Genomic DNA, 20,537 nt, shown 5'->3' with positions numbered 1-20,537 from the left:
AGTGTTAACTGAAATACAATTGCAACAAAGCAGCGTTGCCAACTGCCGCTTCAAAAAGTAGCTGACTCCAATGTTCAAAAGAACTTACAGGGTATACAAATTTGCTCTTAATGTATATCATCATTTTTATTAAAAAATAATTTTAATGGTTAAAAAGTAATTTAACAAATTGTGACTTAAGGTTTCCCCGATATAAAAAACAGTCTGTCGGAAATATGCCCGGCAATTTCTAGAGGATACTTTGCTTCTGAGAATGTTTGAATGGAAAAGATCATGTGAGTGGAGTTCGGACTTCATTTAAGCGCGAGAATGATCGTACAGCCCAGATCCATGATTTGCAAATATTCAGAGCCACCATCCTGTAGTCGGTAGCAGCATTCCTGCAAAATACTAAGGATTAGCTAAGCCAATACACAGGGCCACAGCGTGGAACTTACGCCCAGCTTGTCGCATATGATGGCCTTCTGTTTGTCAGTTAGGGAGCCGCAGCGGACAATGAACTCCACGAACTGATCCATCATCTGGCCAACGCTGTATGCCGAGTAGCCAATTTCACGCACAAAATGCTCCAAACGCTCGTAGTTACCCGAGCGACAGACCTCAAGATAATCTTCCAGATAATGCTCCGGTATGATGCCAGACATCTCGAGCAGATCATCTGTGTTAATGGTGTGCTCGGCGCCTTTGAGGCGATAGCAGGATTGCAATGTGGTGATGGCGCGTCGCATATCACCGCCGGATATCCTTACAATGGACTTGTAAGCATCAGGATCAATGCGCACGCCCTCCAGCTCGCATATGTGCTGCAATCGCGCAATGATCTGTGTCTCGCCCAGTGCCTTGAAGCGAAACTTGGAGCAGCGCGACGTTATGGGCACAATAATGCGCGACACATAATTGCAGATGAGACAGAAACGCGTGCTGCGACTCTCCTTCTCCATAGTGCGACGCAGAGCCGCCTGTGCTGCATGGGTCATGGAGTCCGCTTCGTCCAAGACAATAATCTTAAAGGGCGGACACGAACGACCATCGGGACGCACATTACTTGCCGTAAGCTGTGCAAAGTTCTTGATCTTAGTGCGCACCACATTGATACCACGTTCGTCGGAGGCATTCAGCTCTAGTATGCGATCGCGATACATGTCGCCAAAGATTTGGCGTGCCGCCGCAAGAATGGTGCTCGTTTTGCCAGTGCCAGGCGGGCCATAGAGCAGCATATTGGGCAGATCGGCGCCCTCGACGCATTTGCGCAGCACAGCCACCACCTCCGATTGTTCAACTACGTCATCAACGCTTCTTGGGCGACTATGCGGCAAAATCAATGCAAATATGACAACAGTTGTAATGTGCTCGAGTTTTAAATGCCACTTACTATTTTTCCACCCATGGTGCGGGGGGTTTGCGGCGTTCGGTGGGCGCATTGGTTGCCTGTTTGTCTGTGCTGCTGTTGCCAGAGCTGGATTTGCCAGTTTTTAAAAACGCCTGCATTTTGTTTGGGATAACAATTTTAAAAGTCGCAACAAAAATTTGGCGCGAATGGAACAGCTGAGTCGCATGTTAACTCACAATGGCAATAACAGAGTTGGCAGTCATGTTAGATTGTAACAGTGCTGGCAAACGAACGAAAGGAACTAGTTCTATTGAAAGCCTCTCAATCAGTCAGCAAGTGTTGGTAATTGTTGTTGATGATGATGTGGAATTTACAAATTGAGTTGTTGCTTCAGTTAGTTTAATTATTTAAATAAGAACACATTACCATGGACATAACGCAGCACTTTAAGGCCAGCGTTATGACGGTGCGACTGCAACGCAAGACTGAGCTGGCGGCCGCCAAAGCCAAAGCACAGGACAAGCAACAACGTTCGGGCGCCATCACCACAAAGCCCACCGCTGGCAACAATGACTTTGCCAAACAGGCAAAGGATGTTTGCAACAAGATAACAACGCTTCGGAATGTGCTTATCGAGAATCGCACGGCCTATATGCGCATTGGGCAGCACCTGAAGAGCGCCACCCACATGACGGACGCCGAGCGCGATTTGATTGATCGCGAATCGGAGAAATTCGTGACATACTATACACAGCATCTGGCCAAGATGCGCAGCGACTGGAAGAGCGCTAAACGAAAGCCACAGGAGCGTCAGCACATCGAAGCAGTGCTCGATTTGCTGGTCAGCTATCTGCACAGCGTGGAGCAGATCTACTTGGATCAAAAAAAATATCGCGTTCAGCACGAGCTAGAAACATACAGGCTGCTTAAACTGGCGGCGGATAAGAAGAAGATACCAGTGCGTCCAGCCGGCGCCAACAGCGGCAAGCTGGCTAAGCGTCAACTGAGCAATGACAGCGTTGACAGCCACGAAGAGTTGTCGCCTGTGGCAGCAGCAGACGAGGATAACGATTGGAACAACGACAGCTGGGCTGAGTGGGATGACGAGCAGGAGGAGTCGCTGTTGGACAGCAGCTCGACCACAGACAATCAGCATCAGCCGCGCACGCGCAAACGCAGCCGACCAGCCGGGATAAGTAGCGCTGACTCCTCGGCGAAAGTTGCACTGGACGAGGACATTCAGAAGACTGCGCAGCAGCAAGAGAACGATGGAGAGGATGTGTTAAGCGCCGAGGATATGCAGCTGTTCGAAGCTGAAAATGTGCACATATACAATCTGCTGCAGGGCGTCTCCGAGGAGGTCGAACAAATTGAAAAGAACGTTGTGGACATTGCACAGCTGCAGGACATATTTACAGAGAAGGTGAGCAGAATGCAATCCTTAAGCTGCACGCGTTTAAACCCGATTTATGTTTATTCAACAGGTTGCTTTGCAACAACACAATATCGAGCGCATTGTGAGCGCCGTGGTGGGCACCACGGAGAACGTCAAGGATGCCAACGAGCAGATACGTCAGGCGACGCAGCGCAATGCCGGTTTGCGTGTCTGGTCCTTATTCTTTTTGCTGGTCATGTCTTTCTCCTTACTATTTCTTGACTGGTACTACGATTAAAATACAAATTGTTTCGTGTAAAAAAATTAATTAAGAAAACACGTGAACGTGAAAAACTCATGATTGTTTTTGTTATCGCACTCTAAAACATAACTTGTTTATTACGTAATTTATATTTAAAAATAAAAAATTAGAAACAATGTTGTTTGTGTAGTAGTTCTTGTTGTCACTAGCGCTATTTCGTTTTATAACTAAAGGTTACAAATTAAGTGAGCTCAGCCTTAACTAAATTGTAAATGATATTTGAGTTAATTAATCGTTTGTGTTTCATAATTTGTTCAAATGAAACTCAGAGAGCCAAACATTTACCAATTGAAAATAAAGTACAATAATAATAGGCGTCTTAAAAACTAAATTAAGTAGAGTTCAATCATCATCATAATGTCATCAGTTCCATTATTTAAAAAATGCGTTATGAATCAATTCTTCAATTCAATTCTTCAGCCAAAATAGTTAGGTTGTCTGTAAGCAAGACTTGTCTTAAATTAGTGTAATATTTAAAACTGTGCCGCATGTTAGTTTTATCTAGTTTGCACCTGAAATGAGGTTCCATAATAAAAAAGTTCACAATTTGTTGTCGCAGTACTTCGTAGTACACATATATAACATTCATTCCATGAATATCCCCCATTTTTTGATATTAGATCTAGTCTTAAGTGTAACTAAGTATTTTTTGTGTGTGGTGGCTTACAACTAGTTTTGTGCATTCAATGCAGTCTGCAACAGTTTTGCTGTTGTGCTGGGTTTTCTCTCTCTGTGTGTATTTCAAAATGGAAGCCATCGCTAGACATAGCAATAGTAATAGGAAGGTTCCGTTCCAGGTTCCTGATAAACCAAATAATAAAGCTGCGATAATCGTTATGGCGTATTCACAATCATATCCAACGATGGCGCCACACTGCTCTCCACCAGCTCCACAGAGCCGGGGCAATCCTCGATGCTGCCGCCGTTGCCGTTGCAACTGCTAAGCGGCGTCAATGGCAGCGATTCCTCGGTAGTTGCTGGCGTCGAAGGATTCTCGATTTTGCTGCTCACGCTGCTGGGCATCTTATCGTTGAGGAATACGCCCAGCGGCAGGTGGGTATTTATATGTGCTGCACATGAAAGCAAATTCAGTTAATTAATGTTTTTTCCATTTTTAATATTATGACTTAAATTCTACTTAATGTCTAAAGCTGGTGCAGGTGTTATGCGTATCATCAGGCAATCGAGCTTAAATATTAAATAACTAAAAAAATATAAATATAATAGATTTAAACTAATTAGAACTAGCCACTACATTTAGATACTACTTAGTTTAGGTTTTATTTCAGTGCCCAGAAGCTTTTGGCTAAAACTTTACCACGATGGCTCGAAAAATGTAGAAACGTGCGTGGACAGTAATCGCATTTGTAAAATAGTTCGCTGTTGTGGGTGCGCCGATGTTTGCGCAAATCTTTGATATAGGCGAATGCCTCGCCGCATTCATCGCACTCGAAGCCGCTTTCTGTAAGAAAATCAATTGGGGGTTCGCTTTGTAGCTAAGCGGCAGTTAGATTCTTTACATGTGGTCAACAGCGTGAGTTGACAATGCGGTTGGTACAGTGCTGTGTCTGGAGGAGCTTTGAAACACAGTTGGAGACATTTGTTAACACAAAATTGTTTAACAGCGATTTAACATATGTTCTAATGTTGCTAACAGACAGTTAACAGCAAGTGCAGTGAACCCAATAGAAATGCAGTTTGAAAGATTGTATATTGGTTTTCGATTTGATATTCTAGGGTTCCATGTGGGTTGTAAAGGGGATAACAACACGAATATTTTTTAATCACACTTTTTGTCAAAGTTTTCCAACTGTCTAAAGTTTGTTAACAGCCAGTTAACTGTGAGTGCAACGAATCCAAAGGAGGTGTGCAAACTGGTTTTAAACAAATTAGGTTCTCGAACGCTTACGTCAAAACAATCTGAAACATCAACACTAACTACGTGAATATTTCTTTTTAAAAACTACAATTATAGTGTGTTCCTCTCTTATTAGTTTTGTCTCTATGCATTACTATTAATTTCTGTTTGTTTATATACACAAAACCCATACATATTTGCATACAATACTTAAAACTTGGTACTACCCGATTATCATATTATAGTACATGTACCTCATTTATGCTAATACCCAACTCAACGTGATCATTAATTTATATTGATTGACAGTGTAAATTAAAGCGTTTTAACTCGCGATGAATTACAATACTTAATTCTTTGATAAGCTTTAGTATGATGTAAATTAATAAAGTTCTGGCTCTGGTTAGACTATATTACCTTATATAGGGTGCAATTAAGGCAGTATTTGGGTTAGTTTTAAGCAAAATTTCTGTCAAGCTGTGCGCTGCGTGAATTTCTCGATTATGCCAAAATAATTGCCTGAGAAAGAGTTAACTATCTCTTGTTATCGTAACACGTAAAAGAAAGTATTTCTTAATGAATTTTTACTATTATTATCGCATCTCCAAAAAGATGACTTATAATTTTAAAATGCTTTTTGGCAAAGTACAATTTTACCAAAATAATTTGTTCTAATGCATGGCCATTAAGTGCTATAAGCCTTAGAGCAAAGCGTTTACGAATGGGACGCAAAGAAGACGGGAATAATCAAATGCGCTCAAGAGCGTAAGAATAAAACTCACATATTTATACTTTAAAGGGAATTACAATGAATTACAATACAACAAAATTATAGGCTACATATTATATTATAAGTAGGCACTTTGCATGGCATTCACAATAAATAAAAGTATCACTGAGTTTAGATTTCCTTTTTACCTTTAGAGGAAATAATCACGGTAGTGTAAACTGTTAGCATAAAAAAAAGGGATGAAGGTGTTTTTTTGGGTTAAGATTAGTAAACAAAATAACGAGCTATTGGTTCTATTAATACTACAATTGAATCAAATCTATGTGTATGTTACTAGGTATGAAAATGTATATATATATGAATGTGTCTATAATGTATATGTACTTTATAGTAAAGCTTAGCTAGCATCCAACCGGCACCCGGTTAGCCACCGCATCCGCATGCGTGCGAGCACCCAAAAACTTACCACCGTGAAACTTAATGTGCGTCTTCAAGGCGCTCTCCGTACCAAATTGTTTACCACACTCATCGCAGGTATGCGGCTTGATCAGCTCATGGACGGTGAACTTGTGCATTGCCAGCTGTTTGAATTCCGGAAAACGTACCCAACACTCATTGCACTCGTACGGACGACCCTTGGGCTCATGGGATTTCATATGATTATCCATGTCGGTGCGTTTCCGATAGCCACGCTTGCAAATGCTGCACACCCAGGGCATGGATGTCTGCGAATCATGGGCCAGTTGCTGGTGCTTGCGAAGCGCTATGATATTGGTAAAACGCTTCTCGCAGATCACGCACTGATGGCTGCTGCTCAGTTTGCCCAGCTGCAGCGTTACGCTCGTCTCCATTGTCGACGAGGACGGCGACGAGGAGGGCGACGGCGATGCGGCTGTGGTTAGCATTGTTGCTGCTGCAGCTGCTGCCGTTGGTGCTGCGATTGGTGTTGTTGCTCCTGTCGAGCAGTTGGCCACGCAGCGCTTGCGAAATTGCCGCAAGGTTGCCGTCGTCGAGTCCGGCTCCGATTGCTCCGGCGAGGGCAACGTTATGTGCGGCGTTGGCTGCGGCGACGGCACCGATGCAATTGTCGACGGCGGCGTCAGCACCGTCGGCGGTGGCTGCAAATTGGTCAGCTCCTCGTACGTCGACTGGCCGCTGCCATGACTGTGTCCACTTGAGCCTGGAGACAAATTTCAAAAATAATACATTAGTAAACGGTAGTAAATACTCAAGGATCATTTTTTTTTTCAAAAGAAATTTATATACTTACAGTCCTCGCAGTCCGGGCAGCAGAGTATGCGCGTCCTGCGTGGCTGTGGCAGACTTGTTTCAAGATCCAAAGCTACGCATGCGCAGGCAAACACAGTTAAAAGATAGGACAACCAATGAGGAAAGGAGAGAGAAAGAGGCATAGAGTATAAGCATTAGTAAAAGCTAATGGAGCTGGGCAATAACTAATTACTTTAACAAACATTAGGCGACAGTTTAATAAATTAACTTATTTACGAAGCAACAGTATAAGGCAAAGTTTCTTCTAACAGAACGCCCTTGTTCTTCATTCAAAAAATATTAATAATCATCATCTTATGTATACAAAATAGAAACTAATTCGTAGAAGGAAATTTCTCATAGTACAATATTCTCTACACAAAAATGTAACATAACAAAATAGTTATTTAATTTAGTTAATTCAAGAAAAAAAATTAGTGAAGTTAACGAAATCAAAAGCTTAACAAGAAGATGCAAAGTTTATGTCAACTAATTAATGCAAAAGATAATTAATTTTGTTTTATATTCAAAGGAACTATCTTTAGAGAAATGAAGTTTCTATTTTAATTTATGTAATACTACAATTTTTTGAACAAATGGGACTGATGAGATATATATTTTACTTTTATAAACCAAAACTAAAACTAGTTCACAGTTCCCAGACCCAAAATAATTGGGTCGTACAGCTAGAGCTACCTAAACAGAATGTAAGTACTTTTACTGATAATGAAACAATCTTGAGCACATGGAGCCTAAATCTAGTTCAACAAGCAGAAGCATTAGTTCAGCGCATTTTGAATGAACTAGATTTAGAACTGAAACACTCATAAAAGGGAACATTACTTGTTTTTTGTTTTTGCAGTTAGTTTCATCAATTAACTAGAAACAAAATTGATAACTAATTAAACATAAAAGCACTGGTTCATTTGTCGCTTAATTGATGTGAACTAGATATAGCTAGCGATAGTTGGTCTTGCAGCTTGTTTCATTTTTGGGCTCGGATTGATAGCTATAAAAACTTGGTACATTTGAAAACTCACCAGGCATATGCGGCGACTTCTTCTGCTGCAGCAGTTTAGGGAACTCTCTCTTGTTGGCTATTTGCAGTTGAACCTCGTCTAGGCGCACAGCGCCAGCAGCTGGCTCGCTGGACGCGGTCGATTCCGTTGGCAGCGGCATGTGAAAGCGTTGCAAGTGCAAATCCAGAGCCCGTTGCGAGGGCAACATCAGTGAGCATTGGCCACAGTGGAACTGCTGCACCATGTGGTGGTTGAGGATGTGCTGGCTGCGCTTGCTGCGACCGGCAAACGCCAGCGGGCAGTGGGGACAATTGAAGGGCGCCACGGCCGGGTGCAGCTCAATGATGTGGCGACTATACTCCAGGCTGTTGGAGAAACGCGGTCCATTCTGACAGAAGCGGCACTTGAGCAAGGGCGGACGGCCGCGGGTGGGCGGCGGTACGGCAGGAGGCAAGCCTAATACTGTATTTTGTACTTGTTGTTGTGACTGTGAGTGAGGTTTTTGTTGTTGTGGTTTTTGTTGTGTACGTTGTTCCTGCTGCTGCTGTTGTTGCTGCTGCTGCTGCTGCTGTTGCTGCAACTGCTGTTGGGGATAGGCGTGCAGCTCATTACCCAGGCTAGTGCCGTATGTTATATGCAGCGGCGCCTGCTGCGGATTGCTGGCGGATGCCACCGGCTGCTGCAGCTCTGGCTGCTGTATGAGTATCATAATGGGTTGCTGCTGTTGTTGCTGCTGCTGCTGCTCCAACACGTAGTTCTCGTTGCTATCGAGTATTGCATAGCTATCGCCCGTCAGCTGACCTGGTTGCTGCTGCAGCTGCGTCTGGTAAAGATCGCTGGCATTGATGTAGTAGGTGGTTGTGCCGCTGCCATCAAGACTATCCAGGCCGGCAACAGGTGTTGTCTTGATGGCCTCCAGGCCGCCCACAGTCGACCATTGCAGCTGTGTCGTTGTCGTCTGCTGTGCGGTTGTTGCCTGTGCCTGCCACAGCGTCTCCTGTGGCTGCATTTGGATGATCTGCAACTTATTGCCGTTCACTGGAGATGGGGCGGTAAGCGGCGCCTGGTACAGTGCCTCATGGTTGACAGCTTCCTGTTGTAGCTGCAACTGTTGCTGTTGTGGCAGCGGCTGTTGCTGCTGTGCTGATTGCTGCTGTGCCGGCTGCAGCTCATTGAGCAGCTGCGTCAGCTCCAGCTGCAGGCTCTGTTGCGCCGCCATCGATTCAGGCGTAGCCTCAATGTTCTCAAAGCAGGGCATATCATTTTGGAAGCCGATCAGCTCATTGCTAAAGTTGCTGCTGTCAAACAGATTCCCCTCCTTCACCTGTTGCTGCTGCTGTGGCGGCACCTGCCCCTGAGGTGTCTCAGCTGGCGATGCGTATAGCTGTGGCGCTGTTGGCGTGGCCGCTGGCGTTTCCGTTTCGCTCAGCGGCACATAATCGGCAGGCGTTAAAAATTCATCAATCGGCGTACAGACAGGCGTATAGAGATGCTGGTCCTGCATCTCATTCAGTATGCCATGCAGTGTGCTCTCCACATCGTTCATTTCCACCTCCAGCTGCTGTTTGGCCTCCACCAGTTCTAGTTTCGTTTCCAGTGGCGCCGCCTTCGCCTGCAGCTTGAGCGTCTTCTCACAGTGCTTCTCGAATTCGGCCAAGAAATCCATGGAGCTGGCATTCACAGCACGGAGCGGCTGCACTTCCGCAACCGGTGCATTCGGCTGCATCTCAGCTAATCGTTCCAGAGACTCCATGTCGTCGTCGAGTGGCACCACTGGCTTCCCTCCATTTGGTTCTGCTTCAATTTTTTTGGTTGTGAGTGCCACAGCAGCATTGAAGCTATCTGCTGTAGCACTCTGGCAAAAATTCTCACTATTCTCATTGTTATTCACATCGTCTGCCTCTGTGGGCTCCTTAGGCTCGGCATCTTGAGCATGCTCTTCCTCCTCCTGCGCGATTGGATCGCTGCTGCATAGTTTTCGCTGCAGCTCGTCGCCGAGCACATCTAACGGTATGCTTACTATAAGCTCCGACGCTGGCTCCTCCGCCTCTTGCACGGGCTCTTCAACGGGCGGCTGCTCATCGTTTGTAATGCGCAGCTCTATTTCGCATTCGGAAGCAGGCACTTCCGGCGACAGGCATTGAGTGCCCTGGATTGGCTGGCTGTGCTCCATGGTGGATGAAGTGAGCTCTTCAGATTGAACTGTGGAATCAGCTGTTTCTGCAGTTCCATTGTGTATGTACAAAGGGTTGGTTACATCTACTGCCATCTGTTCCTGTGTCTCGTTTACTTTCTTTGATATGCTTTGCATTTCTTCTGTTGGCCTTTTGTCCTGAGTTTCATTGGTTGCATTTTCTGCAGGGTATTCAGTTGCGTCGGGCGACTGCAACTGCTCTGGCGCGTCGTGTTCCAGCTGTTCCATGGACTCACTTGTTGTTACTGTGGGTTGCACGTTGTCGCTCTCAGCGGCTGCCGCTGATTCACCTGGTTTTTCCCGCTCCTCGTCTGTGGTCACGGCTGCCAGATCCTCGGTGGTGGTTTCTGATTGTACATCCTGACTGTAGCATGGCTTTTCGTCCGAGGAGCTGCTGGTCAGCTGCTCCTCTGCCCCGGCTGCGAGTATCTCTTCACACTGTTGCTCTTTTGGTTGACTGCTCGCCTGCTCCATCTTCTGCTTGGACAAATGATTCCTTGCACTCGCCTGCTTCTTCTTTTTCTTTGCAATGCGCTTCGCTCGCTTTAGCGGCACAGAGCTACGCCCACGTCGTCCTCTTCGAAGCACCACGAGCTGTTTTTTGGGCGTCTCTTGCTTTGGTGGAAACTGAAGCTGTCCAATTGGCTTAGGCGTCGTTGCGTCTTGGATGGCGGGCATAGCTACTGATGAAATGGAGGAGGGAGGTGACCAACCGGGACAGTCGCTTGCAAAGCCGTGACATGGATTCACAGACAAATCGCTGAGCTGCTCGGGTGACGTTTGACCTGCGCTTGTTTCGGTCTCCGTGTCGGAACTCTGCGCTCGTGGCGGTGTCGCCAACGGTGCCTCTGTCAGCTCCTCTGGCGTTATGGACGCTGCCCGGCAGTGGGAGGCTGTCGAACAGCTGGACCACGTTTCTGAGAGCTGTTTGCGTGCCGCCTTCGTTTTCCAGGGCATGTGCATTTTTTTGCATAGCATTCTCAGTGGCGAGCGCACCTTTAATTCGCCCTGCTGTGACGCACTTCGCGTCGGTTGTTCAGTCTCAATCTGGCTGGCTGGCAAGGAGGCAATGCGCATGTTACGCAATCTAAGCTGCAGGCGTCGCAGTTTGCGCGGTTCGGCTTCAGTCTCGGCTTCAGTCTTGGCTTGTTTCGGCTGCGATACCGCTTCCTTACTAAGCACCAGGCGACGCTTACGCTCTATTTGTGACTCGGGCAGGTGCAGATAATACTCTTCAGATGTCTCATTTTGCTGTGGTTGCTCCACTTGCTTGGCGGCCAGCCATCTCTTGCGCTCGGCTATCTCCTTGGCATACTCCTCTAGCCGCTGCTGTACACGCATGCAGCGCCGCCGGAACTTGGCAACCATTATGAACTGTGCCTTGCACTGCCGACAGATCTCCTGGGGCAGGCCATCATCGCGTGAGATCTGCAAAAACAGAAAACATTTTAGTACAACTAAATTTTTTTCATAAACACTTTATTAACATATCTATGTTAAGTGGTTCCGCCAATGTTCCTGCCTCTGGTAATGTTAATATAACAGTATGCTCAGTGGCACTCTATTGGACAGTTAAGCCGCAATTTTCAATGTTGCCATATTGAAAAACTTGCTTATGTAACAGTAAAAACAAAGCTATCAACTATCTTAAATTAATATACAAGTGGTCGGTTTATTTAAGGCTAATAAATATCATAACTGCATATTTCAACTAGATCCCAAACTATCAGCTGTTCCACAAAGCAACAAATAACCGCTCGCAATTCATGTTAAACCTTAAGCATTACAAATGTTATGTTATCTCTGTTAATATTAATGTTAAAACGGACAATGTACAGTAAGATTTTTTTGAGCATTGGAAACGTTTGTTTCACACTCTCAGCCATTACTCAACTTCTGTTTTGACTCAATCGGATTTCAACTGATTATCTTTCACTTTTCTTTGTAGCTACTTTTGGATCAACTTAAAAAGCTTATGCATTAATTTATTGACATTGAATATGTGTAAAGGGCATTGTAAATTACTTTTTGGAAAGTAAGCGATATTAAATGATAAGCTATTGTCTCTGCTCAGCATAAATAAATATTTTATGGCCAGTTAAGCAGACAAAGCGGCGGGCGGCGAAGTTCGCCTGCTCTGGCCTGGTCAGCCAAGTGGCAAAATTTGCAGCCACTTGTCGCCGCCTCATTGTGTTATTTGGAGCAAATGATTTGTCTTTGTTATCCAAGTGAATGATTGCATCAGAGTATAAATTCAACAAAAATAGTAAAATCAACTGAAAATAACTAATACTAACTAATATCGAAGTAATTATGCAATTAACAAATGTTGATCTTGTTTCACTAGAAATCAGATAAATGGAAGAACCCTGAACAAGAAATAGGCTATAAAAAATGTATACGCTTTATAAACACGTATAATCTTTATGGCATGCTCTGATAAATTTAATGTATCTAGCGTTAATCTTTACAGTTGCATGGACTTATGAGTTGCATGCTCTTCTTTATGTCACATCCGTAAACGTTTCAAAGACAACAACACATTCAGATAAATCCACTATTTTAAAGCAGATATGCAAGTAATTCAGATGCGATTCGAAGACATATCGAACCTACCAAAGTTTTTGTAAACTACCTTGCAACATGTGATGCATGTTGAAACACGTGCCTCAAAATCTGTCGAAAGAAATTTAAAATTCGAGGGCAGACCTTATCTTTGACACTGCTAACGGCTGTTGGTTCAAGATCTTGTCATTGATTGATAAACACTTGTTGTGATGCACGTAGATGTGTCACGCGGGCAGTCACAGGGTCTAGGTAAGAGGAAGAGCAGACTCAGTTCAGATCAGAGAGATCAGAGTTTTGATTGGCGTTTAACTTGAAAATGCAAAAATTAAGAAGTGGCAGCAGAGAATGTGAGGCCAGAGAAAAACGCGTAACAAAATGATTTGGAAAGGCGAGCAACGTGATTTGGATACAGATAAGGGCATATGAATTGTATTGACGTTACCCGAAGTATAAACCATATGGTAATTGGCCACAAGTCCCCAAATTGGCATAAAATTCAACACACAACAACAATAACAAGAACTATACAATTGTGATCGTAATTTATGCAGAGGTGGACAATAAAAGAGACGGAAACTCAGCATTTCGAATGCATGAAAATCGCCGACTCTGCATAGCCAATGAGTCCCCGAGAGTGCCAAACAGAGATGGATATACAAATAGATATACGAGACGGCGTTGACGCAGAGGAAGTGCTAGAGACGTTGTCAAGTGTAAATTACAGCAAATCTAAAGACAAAGAAACGAACAAATACAAACATAACACAAAAAAATAAAATAAAAAACAAAAGCAAATTAAATAACGGCCGATTAAAGACGAACGCCTGCTCCCAGCTAAATAAAAATAGATGCACAAAGAGTCAGCACCGAATGCTCTTTAAAATGTATCTAACGAAAATAACAATTGAACGTACTTCAAAAATAAGACATCGAATCATTTGAACTAAGATATTACGCAGCAAAGTGTACAATAGATGGATGGGATTAACATCTCCTCTGATCTCTTTCCTTTAATGATGCGCACAAAAGAAAAGTTAGAAGAGTGCATCATCTTTAGTAAAAAAGTTACAAATATTCTTGAACATAGAGTGTAACTTCGTGTAACCATTGGAGAGATCATACAAGCCTCATTTTATTACTTCATCTCCGAAAACAGTCTATACAGTATAGATGAAGATTATCACCTAGTAGAGATTTTCAGCATTTTTAAACAAACATAGTTCACCTTATATGACATTTAAGTATGTACGTCTCTCCAGCGATTGATCAATGTTTTTACGGCACGTTAAATAGCCACATTTACCGAGAAGGCTACAGAGATCTTCCATTTGTCAATATTGTGTGTACTCGTCAGTTTAGCAATCGAGCAAAAAAGGTACAAAATTTGTCACACGAAATGGGGAAATTTGTCATACGAGATATTTTTATTTTATATATAATACACATCCACAGTAATGGAAAAATATCAAGCAAAGTGCTTAATAATAATACTATGCAAATTTCAGCGAATAAATAATCGGCAATACGTGCGAGGCTTATCCAAATAAAAATATAAATCAGTTATAAACCAAATCTCAAGATCAGTGCATAGAAATGCGGGCAATGTTAGATATTAATCAGACTCAACTTGCAAATGAATTGAAAGTCAACATTCAAAATTATACACAAATCAAGAGTGTGTTAAGATATTTTGCATATTATAAGCCAAACATGCTGAAGAGAAAACATATTAAATATGAATCGAAAATAAAAGAAATCAAACCTAAAACACAAGCTAAAATTTGAATATAAATGGTATACATAAACGGAAATTAAAGACCACCAAATTTGGTTGAGACTTATAATTAAAAAAGATTTATTTTGGCGTCTTTCTAATAACATTTTAATTTTCTTGCTACATTGGAAATCAAAATATTTTCTATTGTAAAACTCTGAAATTTTGGCGCATCTTACGTACAAAACTTCATAGTCTAATTTTAAATAAATTTTTATTGTTGAAAATGTTCAAATTAATTACAGAATAACATGAAAGCTTTCTAAGTTTAAATAAAGAAGTTTGACTTAATGCGGTAAATATGATTTAATTATTCAGCACAAAGTCACAATAAAAACGCGGGTTCAAAAGCCGCGTTAAATAGTCAAATAATAAAAATAAATATTTACAAAGTCTAAGCTCCATGTAAATATTTAGCATAACAGGTTTCCATTCAATAAGACTAACAAGATGATTAATACAATAATAGCTAAGAGAAAACATGTGCTTGGCAAAAAGCTTTTCTCTCATCTTTCTCGCTTTAAAGATTCCACAGGTTTTTCGAGCGACACGCAATATGTGTTAGTTTTCTTTGGAAAATCCGCACAGCGAAAATTGCATGCAATGAAAAACAATTTGCAGCTTAAACACAATCGAATATTGGCCGCCGGCGAGTTGGACAAAAATTAATAACTGAAACCTAGCAATTGGCCATAAATTTTAAGTCTAGGGTACACTGCAGAAAGAAAGAGATGAAGCTAGTCGCTGCATAACGGTAGCAAATGGCGATGTATACAGATAATAAATCGCATGTACGCAAACATAAATTTACATTTTTGATGATAATTCTCCCAGAGCCCCCGGCGGCAAACTAAAGTGGAAACATAAGTCAAGTCGGCCGAAGAAGTGGGTCTCGAGCCAAGTGCTGCGTGAAAAATGCGGCAATCTTGGCGCGGGGTTGACAATGGCAATGCTTAACTAATTAGCTGGGGGTTGTTTCTTTTTTAAACATTTGTTTATTTTTTTTTTTTTTTTGCTGGGGGTGTAAATTTTATACAATTCATTTACAGTTCAAGTTGTGACTCTGATGCTGCCATAAAAAAGCCACAGCAGTCAGCGCCAAGCATCAAAGTGTAATCAAATTGCACGCGTCTAAAAAAACCGCCCATAGAACACGCGGAGAGGGGAGAGACGAGCTGGAGAGAGACAGCGCCACTTAATAAATCATAGCTCATTGATGCGAGGGAGGGAAGAGTGTGTGGTGGGCGGGCAAATTAGACAGTTTACTGCACACAATGCCCCAAAACTCATTCGGCTGCCCCCGCTCAAATCCAATTTCGCAAGGGCAACGTTGAGTGGTTAGCTCTTTGCCAGCCAACCAAAGTCCACGATGAGAGTGCCACACGGATAAGGAGAGAGAGAGAGAGAGAGATAATGAGCGAGAGAGAGCGAGAAAGGAGTTTGGAAATTTGTTCGTTTACGCTTCGGAATTCAGTTCGGATACGGATTGGGATTTGCAACGCCTTTTCGCAGTTAATGAAACAAACACAAAAGCCAAATAAACAAACAAACAAACAACAACAACAACGAAAGCAACAATCCACTTGTGGAACTTGTTGGCTTTGACAATTTGCGACTTAATTGCAGCGGAAGGACAGACAGACAGACAGACAGACAGGCAGGGGCAACAGCAACGGAGCGGGTAACAAATAGAGGCTGGAGGCGCGCAGCTGGCCAAAAAGGCAAAAAGAACAACAAAAAGGATGCTGCTGTCTCGCTCTGACACTTTAGCTCTCCACCATGGAGTCTGTGCCCGGGTGTGCGTGCTAATAGGCGGAGCAATAAAAGCCATGGCGGCACGACAATGAGGCAGGGAGTTGGGCAGCATTGAGGAGGTGAAGGATGGAATGATGGGGGCACCCACCATTAACATGACGCAAAACAGGCCACCATCAGCCGCATACTTTGTGTGTGGATGCGCTACACTTAACAGCACGAAGCATATCTAATTGAAATGGGTCAAGTGCAACAGGAACCAGTAATTAAATGAACCAAGATGAAAATGGGCAAATGATGCTAGGGCAACAACAACCACTAGATGCATTAAATAAACTAGTTCACTGGAAGCAGAATTTTTTATGAAAAGTGAACAAGATGCACACTTCAAGCTTCAACATATAAAAGTAAAAAACAATTAAAACTATACCAGTGCTAACGTAATTGAGAATCGTATCTAAAGAAATTAAAATCAAAACAAATAACTGTGCTCCAGTCGGAAGTGCCCGACTAGGGGATGCCCTGAACATTCAATAACCAACAGTAAATGCAGCCGTAGGGGGACGGGGGAAGAGACGATTAGTTCCTTCCGCCTGTAGCATACATTTGCACAAAACCCGTATTCCCCTTTTTCCAGGGTATAATAAACGGAATCAACATATTCCAGATCAAAATTATTACACATTTTTTAATAAATCAATTAATGTTTTAAACTAAAGCTAAAGAAAAAGTTAATCCAGCTCCATTTTCAAAATTAAAACTCAAACAATTCTCTTAAAATAAATCTTTTTAATGCTATCAAATGCATAGGAAAATATAAAATCAATTGGAAGGAACAAATTGAACGCACCTGATCGACTTGAAAATTTAAGTTCTAAACAAATAGCTAAAAATAAATTTGAAAAAATAACTAATTGAAAATGTCGAAACAAGCAAAACCAAGACTAAGAAAGAATTTCAACAAAAAAAAAAAAGAAAACATAATAACTTATTCGATAAACAAATTGAACAATGAATCATCCAAACGATGTTACAGAAAAGGATAAATATCGAAAGCCAAACTAAAGCGCGACAATAAATTATTCCAAACGGATATATATGTATATATATATATATATATATATATATATATATATATAGTGACATATCCATAGTCGCACCCACCCTTTAACATAACTTAGCACATAAGCATAAGCACAACTATAAACATTTCTAATATTGTAAACAAAGAGCCTGGTGATAACATCGACATTGGTCAAGATCAAACTGTCCCCCTTTGGTAGACATAAACAATTCACCCTAAATATCACGCCACTGTCAATGTTCCCATCAGAGTACTATCCCACGCATAATTGCTGACGCAGCTCAAACTTCACTCAATTTTGACTCAAACTCTCTCAAAGCGAAGTTTGCTAAGCGACCGCAACAGTTAGATAAATTAGTTCATATTCGGGAAGCAAATCTGAATGTACTCAACAAAAGTAGCCGTTAAGTGAAAATAATAAATTGAAATATATTTTTTTATAGTAACCTAACGTGTAAAACATAATTGGCGCAGCCGGTAGGATACGTCGGGAAAAATTAAAGATCGCTAAAGGATAATTAATTCCCAGATCTAACGCACAATCGCGACCGAAAGTGTTGTCGGAGTGTAATAAAAATTTTCTCGAATACGTATCCGCACAAGAACCTTCGGGTCATTAGTAGCTTAATAATATTGACCCTTTGGGCAATAAAGCTACTACAGTTAATAACGACTGGATTTGCATATCGTTTGATCCCTGCAATACGTTATTACTGAGTCTTTTTAAGACACACACACAAAAAAAAAAAACATTTAACCAATAATCCATCACAAACTTTAACCTAAAATAAAAGTGCAAAATCAAAGAACAATAAAGTTCAAACCTACAAACTCAAAACTATTCAAAAAAAGTGTATTACATCAAGATGACCATGGAATTATCAGAACAACACCTCAACCAGGCCCTTTCACAACTTAGACAGGTGCCAAGCTTTGACGGATCAACGGATCAACTAAACGCCTTCATTAAAAGGATAGATTACATCCTACACCTGTATCCAACCCGAGATGTTAGACAACATAGCATCTTATACGGAGCCATCGAATTGCAAGTCACAGGAGATGCTCAGAGAATATCACAAAGGACAGCAGCCAACACTTGGCAGGAGCTGAGAAACGCATTGATTGAAGAATACAAAGTGCAGACACCATTTGAAGAACTCCTTCGACGCTTATACAACACGAATTACCAAGGAAACGTCCGTAAGTTCATCGAGGAGCTCGAAAATAAATCTTTTGTTATATTAAATAAGTTAGCACTAGAAAATATACCTAGCAATACAACCCTTTATACAAATGCTATGAATAACACAATCAAAGATGTTATTACAAAAAAATTACCAGATAGGCTTTTCATGATGTTAGCCAGACACGACATTACGTCGACACAAAAACTAAAGCAAGTAGCTCAAAGAGAGGGATTATATGAAAATAGCGTTACTGAAAAACCTAAAAATAATAATGTTCAGGGAAATCCAAATAACAATCGTAGGAACATGGGAAATTATCAGCAAAATGCTAACCCAACCACCATTTCAAGTGGTTATTCCAACACGAATCAGAGTTATCACGCACAAAATAAACAGCATAATAAGTCCGAAGACAATCAGAAAGCTCACCACGAGTTCCAACAGAAATTAAGTCAAGGTAGATACCAAAATCCCTTAAACTACCAAAATCAGTCCCATTCACGCTTGAATGCACCAAACCCTCCGACTAAACGTCAAAGAGATAGTAACAGTGGGCAGATGAAAATGGATACATCCGAAAATTTTCATCAGCAAGCCTCGGAACAAACAGAACAAATCCATTCATAAAATTGATTATGAATGACGAAGTTCTAAAATGTGTCATCGACACAGGTTCAACCATAAATCTAATGAAAACAAACCGCTTAAATTTTCCAGTTTACAACGAAACATTAAAGGTTCACACCATAAATGGTGTTATTGAATTAAAACAAAGTATACGCTTAGGAGCAAGCAAAATTTGTCCGAGCAAACAAAAATTCTATATTCACGACTTCTCAGAGCATTATGATGTTCTGATTGGGAGAGAATACCTTGAGGCATGTCAAGCAAAAATAGACTATGCACAAGGATCCGTAACCTTAGGAGAATTTAACTTTTGTTTTAGATATAACGACGAAGAGGTCGAAGAGGACATGACCGCACAAGAGTGCCTTGATCCACCCTCAACAGAGGACAGACCATTTAACTTCGCTATTAATAATGAATTAATAGAAAACAATGAGTTTAGGCTAGAGCACCTAAACTCAGAAGAAAAAGAAAAAATAAAAAAAGTTTTACATGAATTTCGTGATATCCAGTACCATGAAGGTGACAATTTGACTTTCACTAGTACAATTAAACACAAAATTCTAACAAAACATGAGGACCCAATTTACAAGCGTCCATACAAATATCCTCAAATATACGATGAGGAAGTAAATAAACAAATAAGCGATATGATAAAACAAAATATCATACGTAAATCCAAATCCCCTTACTGCTCACCAGTAATAATCGTTCCAAAGAAAAACGATGCATCTGGAAAGCAAAAGTTCCGGTTAGTCATAGATTACCGCAATCTCAATGAACTAACTATTAATGATAAATACCCTATCCCGATCATGGATGAAATATTAGACAAACTTGGAAAATGTCAATATTTCACAACCATTGATCTAGCCAAAGGCTTCCACCAAATCCAAATGGATCCTGGTTCAATACCCAAGACCGCATTTTCGACTAAACATGGCCATTACGAGTACACTCGCATGCCATTTGGTCTTAAGAATGCACCTGCAACGTTCCAACGTTGTATGAACAATCTCTTAGAAGATTTAATTTTTAAAGATTGTCTGGTCTACTTAGACGACATTATTATTTTTTCCACTTCATTGGAGGAACACATTTTGTCGCTACAAAAGGTATTTAAGAAGCTTAGAGAAGCTAACTTAAAACTACAGTTGGATAAATGCGAGTTTATGAGAAAAGAAACTGAATTTCTCGGTCACATCATCACAACTGAGGGTATAAAACCAAATCCCAACAAGATACAAGCAATTGTCAAATTCCCAATTCCAAAAACCCCAAAAGAAATAAAATCATTTCTAGGATTATGTGGTTTCTATAGGAAATTTATACCAAATTTCGCTAATATAGTAAAACCATTAACACTTAAATTAAAAAAAGGAGCAAAAATCAATATAAAAGACAGAGACTACGAACTAGCGTTTGAAAAGCTAAAAGTACTC

The 20,537-nt window shown here is 41.5% G+C and overlaps 3 protein-coding genes across 9 annotated transcripts in view; 1 reads left to right on the top strand and 2 right to left on the bottom strand.

Moving 5' to 3' along the window:
- Positions 1-107: 107 nt before the first annotated feature.
- LOC6629872 (replication factor C subunit 4) lies at positions 108-1,562 on the bottom strand. The gene is made up of 3 exons (XM_002053345.4): positions 1,373-1,562; positions 438-1,305; positions 108-380 (listed from the first exon to the last, which is right to left on the bottom strand). The coding sequence occupies exons 1-3, from the start codon at positions 1,486-1,488 to the stop codon at positions 294-296; spliced, it is 1,071 nt and encodes a 356-aa protein (XP_002053381.1). The 5' UTR covers positions 1,489-1,562; the 3' UTR covers positions 108-293.
- A 195-nt stretch (positions 1,563-1,757) lies between these two features.
- Positions 1,758-3,034, top strand: Syx18 (syntaxin 18). Its single transcript, XM_002053346.4, has 2 exons — positions 1,758-2,753; positions 2,815-3,034. The coding sequence occupies exons 1-2, from the start codon at positions 1,758-1,760 to the stop codon at positions 3,001-3,003; spliced, it is 1,185 nt and encodes a 394-aa protein (XP_002053382.1). The 3' UTR covers positions 3,004-3,034.
- A 33-nt stretch (positions 3,035-3,067) lies between these two features.
- The window catches only part of mld (molting defective), a 40,051-nt gene continuing 22,581 nt past the window's right edge, over positions 3,068-20,537 (bottom strand). For 3 of the 7 annotated variants that reach the window (XM_015171696.3, XM_032435665.2, XM_015171697.3), the window contains 5 exons: positions 7,925-11,525; positions 6,886-6,957; positions 6,082-6,795; positions 4,346-4,489; positions 3,068-4,097 (listed from right to left, as the gene is read on the bottom strand). In XM_015171696.3, the coding sequence (XP_015027182.1) occupies positions 3,862-4,097; positions 4,346-4,489; positions 6,082-6,795; positions 6,886-6,957; positions 7,925-11,525 (4,767 nt within the window). In that variant the 3' untranslated portion in view covers positions 3,068-3,861. The remainder of the gene's footprint in view (positions 4,098-4,345; positions 4,490-6,081; positions 6,796-6,885; positions 6,958-7,924; positions 11,526-20,537) is intronic. The other 4 variants (XM_015171695.3, XM_070207536.1, XM_002053347.4 and 1 more) reach the window with 4 other exon arrangements.

The sequence above is a fragment of the Drosophila virilis genome, chromosome 2 (genome assembly GCF_030788295.1).
Source record: "Drosophila virilis strain 15010-1051.87 chromosome 2, Dvir_AGI_RSII-ME, whole genome shotgun sequence".
In the NCBI taxonomy this organism is placed as follows: Eukaryota; Metazoa; Arthropoda; class Insecta; order Diptera; family Drosophilidae; genus Drosophila; species Drosophila virilis.
The sequence above is the reverse complement of the archived record's forward strand: the minus strand, read 5'-3'. Positions and strand labels throughout refer to the sequence as shown.